General features: G+C 52.6%; 1 protein-coding gene across 1 annotated transcript in view; it reads right to left on the reverse strand.

Moving 5' to 3' along the window:
• Positions 1 to 4050: 4050 nt before the first annotated feature.
• Positions 4051 to 10274, reverse strand: part of LOC119309483 (zinc finger protein WIP2-like) — a 9273-nt gene continuing 3049 nt past the window's right edge. The window contains exons 2-4 of the mRNA XM_037585473.1: positions 9344 to 9422; positions 8513 to 8702; positions 4051 to 4268 (exon numbers count right to left, since the gene is read on the reverse strand). Of these exons, the coding sequence (XP_037441370.1) occupies positions 4051 to 4268; positions 8513 to 8702; positions 9344 to 9422 (487 nt within the window). The remainder of the gene's footprint in view (positions 4269 to 8512; positions 8703 to 9343; positions 9423 to 10274) is intronic.

Genomic DNA, 10274 nt, shown 5'->3' on the forward strand with positions numbered 1-10274 from the left:
TTCCCCAAGGTGAAGTAGCACACATCCCCTATTGAAGGACAGAGGGCCCTCGGATGAGTAATTTTCCTTGGCAATCCAACACATAAAATCCCTCTGGCAAGCGAGCTTCACAATGGAAATGGTTGGTGTGAACTACCTTTGGCGACGCATTGCTCCCTTGCAAGAGAGGAATCGTTTTGCCTGGGAATATAATGGGCCTTCCGACTGGATGCACCTCTGGCCTGGGCTGAAGTACAATTTGATAGAATTTCAACACCATGAGATCATCCAGCAACTGTTTAGTGCCAATCTGGTAACTACACTCCCGACAAACGTGTTCCCGCTTAACAACAACACTGGTCGGGACTCCATTTGGCGATGATGCCACAGTGCAATGCCAACAGCATCTTGCGAGACTAGGAGCCCCCAACACCTAAAGTTGTGGTCAATTGGTTAACCAAGCTGATTGAGACACCTGTTGAATAGGAAGTGTGCATGATCCGCTCGCCAAGGCAAGTGGAGGTGGAGAAGATGAAGAAGAGGTTGGCTGCAGCTGAGTCCTCCCAAGCTCGTGATGAAGATGAGCCAGCCCCTCCCCCAAAAAGACCAGCCACTTCTAAGCCTAAAAAATGGTTAGCAAAGAAAAGCCACTTCACTCCATCCTCTGCCGCCAACCCTCCCAAGAAGGAGCTAGAGAATGAAGATGTAGATGACGCACCCCTTGTATAGTGCCATTCTCGAAAAAAGGCGACAGTCCCAACTGAAGCCACTGTAGTGCAGGAAGAATCCTGCCAAAAGAGGGTGATATCCTTGCCAACCGCAGCGCCCGCCAACCAGGAAGCAGATGTTGCCATGGAAGACAAGATGTGGGACGTCGCCTTCTCCTGGGATGCCAGTGAGGAAGAGGAAGAAGATGAGTGAGAACTCAATCCTTCCTCAACTCTTTCCAAGATTTCATTTATTATTATTGCTTCTATCATGGAATTGACGCCCTGCTTCTTGATGTGCAGGGAGGAGGAGGTCTCCCAGCGTCCGAGGAAGAAGGCCCGGCAAGACCCAGAGAGCAATCCCGCCCCTGGTAATGGTGAGGGCGCAGGCAACTCTTCTAGCATTGCTAACGTGACTATCAACGATGCTTCACAGGCAGGAGACCCCGAGACTGTCGCTCAAGATCGCCAGGAGGAAGAGCTCCAAGAGTCTTCCCCGGGAAGGAATTCTCCCGCTAGGACTTCTCCGGCAAGAACTTCTCCGGCAAGAACTTCTCCGGCAAGAACTACAAGCGAGGTCATTCATGATGCTGATGTAGCAGCAAGGACAACCATTGAAGGAGAAGAGGAACTAGTACAAACCACCATTCCAGGTGCCTTCCCATAGCTTTTCTCTTCGTCACTTGTCAACTTGACGCATTGGGTGTTTGTTGGACATTTTTGCCCCTCACTTCATGAGTCACTTCCAAGTGGGACCCACTCAAAAAAATAAGAACAAAACCCCATCCACGCACTCACTTGCTTATAGTAGGATCCACTGAAGAAAAATAAAAATAAAAAACTCTATCTCTCATTTACATGTGGGTCCCTGGATTAGTCTCACTAATAACCCTAGTGATAACATGCTAGGATTAAGGCTAAACTAATTAGTGGGCCCCACATGTCATAGGGAGCCCACTGCTCCTAGTCAAACCACCGACATTAAGCCATCGCCGACCATACGCCACGACACAAGGCATGGGAAACCTGTTCCCGCGACCAAAACCACCAGTGATTCATCATATGCGCTCCTGGGCTCTCTCCGCATCGAATGGAGGTGGTTGGGCGAGCAAGGGCGGCCGGAGTGTCGGCCATGGCCGAGTCCAGCGGCGGGCGCTAGTCGAAGCTTGGTCACAGGTGGCTAGAAGGCACAAGGAAGATGTGGTAGAAGTCCATCGATAAAAAGGATCACTGCGAGCATGCCTGAGTGGTAGAAGGGGCTGGCTACGGTCGAGAGCGAGAACATGGACCTTGCCCGCGGCCGCCAGAGCGAGGTGCCGTGGGAAGGTGGCTGGATTAAGAGGAAATTATAGGTGACATGTCTGGAACATTCGAGATAGCATATGGATCTCCGTGACGGTAAGAGGGCGATGGGGGATCTCGGATGATAGCAAATCTAAGACAATAGTCGGCGGTCAGAGGCGGCGGAGATGGTGTCGGTTCCGAACTTGCAGAGCACCCGAGGTCGCGATCTTCGGTATGGTGACGCTCTACTTATGGCGGGGCTCAAAGACATGGTTGTGCGGCGACTCGGCGTCATTGGCCATGGGAAGGGCGACGCCCAGGTGTGCGCGCGGGCAACATGCCCTTTGCCTCTGCAGAGGAAGAAGATAACCAGCCAGTGGGCTGGGTTGGCTGGGCCGTCCTATGCCAAAAGGTAAGCACTTGCACTCTCTTTTCTTTTTCAATTTCTGCTTTTTTTCAGGGGCAAAAATTTCAAAAAAAACGCCCAGAGAACGGTCAAAACCCTTTAACTAGACAGTAACGGCATGAAAGGACATTTCTATAAGTGCAACTAACAGCAGAGGGGCAAATTAGAGCATGCTTCGAAAATAGGGGTAAATAGGAGTAGTGGGTTCGAGTTAGAGGCACAAATGTAAATATCCCTAGAAAATTATACCAACATCTACAACACCAAATTAATTTCATTAGATCTGTCATATAATATATTTTCATACTATATATATTTGATGTTGTGGATATTAGTAAATTTTCCATCTACAACACTAAGTGTTACACATGATTTAGATCTTTAGTGTATTTAATAGCACACTACAAAATATATTTAACAAAAATGAAACACTATTGTACATCCAAGTGGCAGTAATTTAATTTTGGAGGATCGTTAAAATGTACTCCCTACAAAGTTATACTAAAGTTGAGACACTTATTTTGAGATGGAGGGAGTATTTTATTATTCTGCTTACATACAACGATTTAGTTTAATGAAAGAGTTTTAGGCCCTGTTCGTTTAATCCCATCCCCGCCGGTATTGGGACAAAACCCGGCCAATCCACGTGGGTTTAGCCCCGGCCGGGGTTGGATCCCGGCTTGTCTTATATGTGTCTTCGGTTGGACCCGGTCTGGACCAAATCCCTCTCAAGCCGCGTGGAAATCGCAGGGAAATGACCCACGCGGCCCATCCCATGGAAGCAAACCTCTCGAGAAACGTTACGCAAGCTCTCGCTCTTTCGCCCCGAGCTTCTCTCCCTCTCTCCATTCAGCGACGGCGGCGCCGGCGCCCGAGATGCTGCCGGAGCAGATAGCGACGGAACGCTTCCTCCTTCCCCTTCTTCTCCCACACAACATTCAAAGGAAACGGCGCAAGCTCGGCGGCGACCCGCACAGCCGTGGAGCCCAGCCGAAACCCTAGCTGACTTCGACCAATCTCCCCCGCCGCCTCACGCCGGAGAAGAGGAGACAGCTGGCCAGAAGACCTTCAGGCTTGTTCTCTCTTTGTCTCTCTCTGAGATTCTCCCCTGTCTACTCCCCCTTCTCTCTCTATCTGCAGCTAGGGATAAACCGAATGCATAAAAATCGATATGGATTGCTTGGTGACATGTATTTGTTCCGTGAGGGGATTTGATGCAAGGTGGGGGATCACCCAATCCTCTAGAGGATTAAATCCACTAGAGGATTAAACACTCTTGAACCGAACAAGGCCTTAAGGGGCGAGTTCTCTCAAACTAACCTTATGTAAATAATTAAAACAAAGAGTGGTATATGTGAGAGTATTTGCTCAAAATAACTAGGAAATGAATCATGACAACTAACAATGAAACAAATACAACATAAGAATATTACCGAACATGCCATAACTTACAAGTCTACGATTAACACGCTAAAATACGCACATAGCACTTGAAAAATAAGAACAAAATAGTTAAATAAGTGTAATAATCAAACTGAGTTCAGCTAGCAGCTAGTAACATAGTAGTAATACTTATTATGGGAAGGAGAATACCATGGATGCACAAATTAATCGGTCCCCTAATATTGCACAAGTAATCATATAATCACTGGCAGGCCGTTTGGCCATGCATATTTATCGTCCATGGCTCGACGGTCCCATCTTGGCGGCGGGCGGCCGCTCGACGTGGTCCTGCCCGAAGGCCCGAATGTGATCCTTGAGCGAGCGCTTGTGCTTGAAGTCGGAGCCGCAGGTGCAGTGCCACCGGCGGCCGCAGTTCTTCTCGTGCGTGCGCCAGTCGCCGCGCACGGCGAGCGCCTTGCCGCACTTGCGGCAGAGGAATGGCCCCATGCCCCGCTTTACGATTTTTGAAGATTATAAAGATGAGTGCTTGGGGGGTTTCTTAGCGGATAGTGGCGTCGCGATGGCTGATGTGGGGGAAGCGCAAGAGGTGCTGTCTCTCATTCGTGCGAAGAAAATCGCGCAGGCTGCGCTTGCTAAGGCAGCGCAGGCCCGCGCTGCGCCTGCAGCAAAGGAAGCAGGGGCTTCTCTGGTGCCAGGTGTGCGGCCCGAACAGGAGGACCAAGTAGCAGGGGCTGCACCGTCCTCCCTCAACCGTTGTCCTGCCAGGACACGGCGCGTGGCCAAAGCGGTTACCGCCCGCGGTATCCGTCTACGAAACCGCATCATCTAATGTGTTTCATCTTCTGGAACATCCGAGGCTTCGGCCACGCTGGGAGGCGGACCCAGTTAAGAGAGTTCATTAGGAACGAGGAAATCGACGTGGTCGGATTGCAAGAGACTATCAAGGCCGATTTCAACCACCGGGACTTGCTAGCGGTTGACCCGTTGGAGCGTTTCGTCTGGCACTGGGTGCCTGCGGTAGGACACTCCGGGGGTTTGCTGCTAGGAGTTAACCTAGTCTGCCTTGAAGTGGTGGCTTGGGATGCCGGCCGCTTCTACCTGTCGGCCCACGTGCGGCACCGCGCCACTCTTCAGGAGTGGATGGTGATTGCCGTGTATGGCCCGGCCAATCACTCGCTCTCGCTGGAGTTCTTGGAAGAGCTTCAGACAAAGGTGAGGGCTGTTGGCGTGAGCAACCTTCCTCTGCTGGTGGGGGGTGACTTCAACTTGATCCGCTCGGGAGCGGACAAGAACAACGGTATTATTAACTGGTCAAGGGTGGCCATGTTTAATAATGCTATTGCTTCCATGGCCCTTAGGGAAGTGGCCCGCGTGGGGGCTCGATATACCTGGACCAACAAACAGCTTACGCCGGTGCGTTCGGTCCTGGACAGGGTTTTTATGTCCTCGGAGTGGGAGGTGTTGTTCCCCCTGTGCTCTCTACACGCAGAAACTAGGATCGGGTCGGACCACGTCCCCCTCATCCTTTCCTCGGGGGAGGAAAGGCTTAAACGTAGCCCGCGTTTCTTCTTCGAAACAGCATGGCTGGAGTCTCCGGACTTCGAGCAAACCTTCCTTTCGAAATGGGCGAATTGCGTTGCTCGCATCGGACGCGTACGCGGCCCCATGGAGTTCTGGATAGCCGCAGGGGCGGGTATGCGAGCGGCTCTCAAAGGGTGGGGAGCTAATCAGGGTTGGGCGGATAAGCGGTTAAGGGTGCGCCTGACTGAGGAGCTAGCCCAGCTAGACGCAGCGGCAGATCTGCACATCTTTTCCGCGCAGGACTGGGCCCAGCGCTACGCGCTTGAGGCCCAAGTCGAATCCCTCCTCAGGGCTGAGGAAGAGTACTGGCGTAGGCGCGGTGGCATAAAGTGGACGCTCAAGGGCGACGCGAACACAAAATACTTCCACGCATACGCAAATGGCCGACGCCGTAAGTGCGCTATCCTTCGTCTTCAATCGGAGCAGGGGCTCATACTGCGACAACAGGATATCGTCCGGCACATCTATGAGTTCTACATCCAACTCATGGGTTCCAGGGAGGAACCCAGGGCTCGCCTGAGGGAGGATGTGTGGGACCCTGCGTTGCGGGTCACGGACGAGGAAAACGAGAACCTGAGCTTAGCCTTCCTCCCGGAGGAGATTGACAAGGCCACGCTGGGTATGAAATCTGACACTGCGCTGGGGCCGGATGGGTGGCCGTTGGCGATGTTCAAGCGGTTTTGGCAAGTGCTCAAAAACCCCATTTTTGACGTGTGCAATGGTTTTATGCGTGGTACGGTAGACATTTCCCGCCTGAACTTTGGGGTTCTCTCTTTGATCCCCAAGGTCCCGGGTGCGGATCACATTAGACTTTTTCGACCTATTGCCTTAATTAACGTCCCGTTTAAAATTTGTGCTAAGGCTTGTTCAACTCGCATGTTTCAGATAGCCCACCGCATTATTAGTAGAACCCAGTCCGCGTTCATTCGGGGACGTAACATCTTGGAGGGGCCGCTGGTCCTCCAAGAAATTATCCACTCCCTGAAGCGCGCTCGACAGCCAGCGATTATCCTCAAACTCGATTTTGAGAAGGCGTACGACCGCGTGAACTGGGAGTTCCTCCGACAGGTACTCCTGGACCGAGGTTTCTCATCGGTCTGGGTTCACCGCATGATGCAGTTGGTCTCGGGAGGCCAAACGGCGATCGCGGTAAACGGAGAAGTAGGGAACTTCTTCCGCAACAAGCGCGGGCTGCGTCAAGGGGACCCAGCGTCGCCGTTGCTTTTTAACTTCGTGGCGGACGCTTTAGGCGCCATGCTAGACAGGGCTCGCCTAGCCGGCCACATTAGGGGAGTCGTGGACAACCTAATCCCGGGAGGAGTGTCCCACTTGCAATACGCGGATGACACTCTTCTTCTTTTCGAGCCCGACACACATAGTATTGCTTCGGTCAAAGCTATACTGTTGAGCTTCGAACTCATGTCGGGACTAAAAATTAACTTCCACAAAAGTGAGGTGGTGTCCATAGGGATGGATGCGACAGAAAGTCAACGGGTCGCCAACCTGCTTAACTGCAAACTAGGCCAGTTCCCGTTTACTTACCTCGGGCTCCCAATAGCGGCAAAGAAGTGTACAATCGCTGACTGGGAGCCCCTCTCCTCCAAGGTGGCGAATAGGGTTTGCCCGTGGAGGGGCCGTTTTATTTCTTCAGGGGCAAGATTAATCCTTACCAACACCAGCCTCTCATCTTTGCCCATGTTTGCCATGGGTCTGTTCTTGCTGGCGGACGGGGTACACTCTAAGTTTGACACACCGCGGTCACGTTTCTTTTGGGAAGGAGCGGGACCGAAACGAAAATACCATATGGTTAAATGGCAAGCCGTGTGTCGTCCCAAAACCCAGGGGGGTCTCGGGATCATCAACTCCAAGTTGATGAACATCGCACTAATGTGCAAGTGGATCTGGAAAATGACGCAGGGTGAGACTGGCCTCTGGATTGACCTCCTCCGGGCAAAATATTTCCCGCGAGGAGATTTTTTTGACGCGGCGCCCAGTGGGTCTCCTTTCTGGAATTCCATTCAATCCCTTAAACCCCTCTTTGCCAGGGGCGCAAAGTTTGCGGTTAACAACGGACGCTCTACGCATCTCTGGCTTGATCACTGGATTGGCCAGCGCCCATTATGGGCGGAGTTCCGACAACTGTACTCCTTAGCGGTCGAACCCGAACAACGGGTGGCCTCGGCTCTTAGCACCTCCCCCCCTGTATTAACTTCAGACGTGAGCTAATCGGGTCGGAGTTGGCAGACTGGGATTGCCTTCTGGCGCTACTTGCGGACGCCCGACTGTCGGAATCCGCGGACCTGATCTCGTGGAGACTTGCGAGCTCCGGCAAATTCTCTGTCAAATCCATGTATAGAGAGCTATGCCACGGTCAGATCCCGGCGGCGGCCACGGGGCTTTGGAAGGCAAAGATCCCGCTCAAAATTAAGGTCTTCCTTTGGCAACTTTGTCAAGATCGCCTTCCTACCTCTATTAACCTCGCTAAACGCAACGGCCCCGCCACTGGCCCCTGTGCGCTGTGTGGGGTCCCGGAAGATGCTGACCACACCTTCTTCCTCTGCCCCCTGGCTCGTTTCGCTTGGAGCGCGGTCCGGGAGGCCGCGGGAGTGGATTGGGATCCACGCTCCCGACCCGAGCTCGTATCTTCCTTATCTGGGTTTCAAGGCGCGTCTCGTAGGGTCATGTGGACTTGTGCGGCGGCTATGCTATGGGCTATTTGGAATACCCGCAACAAGTTTACTATTGAGGGGGTGTTCCCCTCGCATCCCGCTGACGTTATCTTCAAATGCATCGTTTTCTTGCAGCAATGGGCATCGCTGGGAAGACAACAGGACTCTGATCTCCACCGCCAAGCTATCTGTCGTCTACACGCCGTCTACTCCGAGGCTCGAGCTTCGTCGCCTGCTCAACTGGATGCCGCATAGGGATGGGCAATCCCCTTTTGGTCTTAGTACCTTCCGAGCCTGCGTGCTCGCTGCTTTTGGGCCGTTCTCCGCCTTGTAACGCAACTGTGCGCTCTTTTAGCGGCCTGTCCTCTTATCTGTCGTGTTAGTTTATGCTGTTTCTGTTCGGTGGTTGTGATACTCTGCCTAAGTTTGTGGGCTTTATTAATTTAAAGTCGGACGTCTCTGACGTCTATGTTCTAAAAAAAAGTGCCTGCGCTTGTAGTGCGTCTGCAGCGTCCGGAAGTCCTTGAGCGGCCACGCCCGCGGGTGGTCCACGTGGCTCCGGCACCCCGGCGCGCAGCAGAAGCACGGGAGCCGGAGCATCGCCGCCGGCTGCGTGCCGCGGAGGGAGTCCGGCCCGCGGCGGTACTGCGACCCGTGTCCCCACATGTGCATCTGCATGCATCATATCCTCAAAGTTAACTGCACAATCATGATATTCAGCAATGTCACTCAAAATATGTCAAATTAATTAGACAACAGTGGATGCATGGATCTATCGGTAATGCTGTCACCAGACAGACATGGTGCCTTTCCTGGGGAAGCAGCTATAAATCCGTGTACACATATGGATGCATCCACAGTGCAACTGTGCAAGGCAGAATGGAGAGAGAATTTTCATGGTACCTCTCTCCCTCTCTCTGAGCCTGGACATGCAGGAGGTGACAAAAATACGAACCAGGCACGACAAAAGCCAGGATAGAATGATGGGAGGAAGCCCTACATCTGTACTGGCCCAAATGTTGGAACTAACAACAAAAGGAAGTACGAATTAACCAGCCTGCCTAGCTGAAACGCACAAAAGGCCCCAGTCTCTACACTATAGCCCTCGTCTCACAAGCTACTACCACATCACGGATGTCCCCGTAGCTACAGATCCGTATTTGTTATGGTGATCATGCATGCATGCAACTGCAGGAAAAATGATGATCTTGGACATCAGCTGCCATGTAGCACATCGATCAATCGAATCAATATCTTCTACTAGCTTGTAAATTAAACTTAGATGGATGCATATATGAAGTCTAGCTAATTACCTGCAGGTTGTTGTATCTGCTGAAGGTCTTGCAGCACACCGGGCAAGCGAAGTGAGTTGGCCCAATGAGAATCTGTGTTAGAATTATGTCGAATATTATTGTACAAGGTAGGTTACAGTTGGCCTTGGTTTGGACTGTGTGTAGACAGGGTAGGAGTTGTGTCCTAATATGACACTTGTATCCTAGGCCTCTCATATATAACGAGGGTAGACACACGATGTAACCTATGCCAACATAATAGCACAGGCACGCGGGGGAGCCGGCGGCGTGTGCCGGCGCCCGGGCGGCCGGGGTGCGGTATTGTGACGGTGTCATGGGGAGGAGCGCCCGTAGTCATGCCCGGGGGATGTAGCCATATCGGTGAACCTCGTTAACAAATCTCGGTATCGTGCTTGTGTGATTGCTTGATCCTCGGTAGAAAGACGAAGCGCCTCGGTTTTATTCTAACAAGTGGTATCAGAGCAAGGTTGCAAGGTCTGAAGGTTGCGGATCGTTGATTTAGAGGAGAGCGACGAAGACCGGCGGCTGTGGAGGTACGGCGTACGTGCAGCAGCGATCGGAGATCGACGCGTATAAAGCAATCAGAATCGGAGAAGCAGTTCACGGTAGAGTCGGCGAGATTAGAAGTTGCAAAAGATCGGAAGTGCGTGCGGCGGTAGCTGTGTTCGAGGTGGCAGGATCCGAGCGGAACACGTACAGCCAACGACAGCAGGGAGGCGGCTCGCGAGGCTCGACACACGCGTGGCCGGCGAGCTAGCGTGCTTTCCACGCCGATCGCTCGTTGGAGGCTGGGGCTGGGCTAGATGCAGCAGCAGGCCCATGGCACTCAGATGGCCCAGGCGCAGCAAGCTAGACACGCAGGAGGTCGATGAGGGAGCAACTTTGGTCGCTACAGGTCTACAGAAGGAGCTTCGGTGCATGCAGGTGACAG

The sequence above is a fragment of the Triticum dicoccoides genome, chromosome 5B, assembly GCF_002162155.2.
Source record: "Triticum dicoccoides isolate Atlit2015 ecotype Zavitan chromosome 5B, WEW_v2.0, whole genome shotgun sequence".
In the NCBI taxonomy this organism is placed as follows: Eukaryota; Viridiplantae; Streptophyta; class Magnoliopsida; order Poales; family Poaceae; genus Triticum; species Triticum dicoccoides.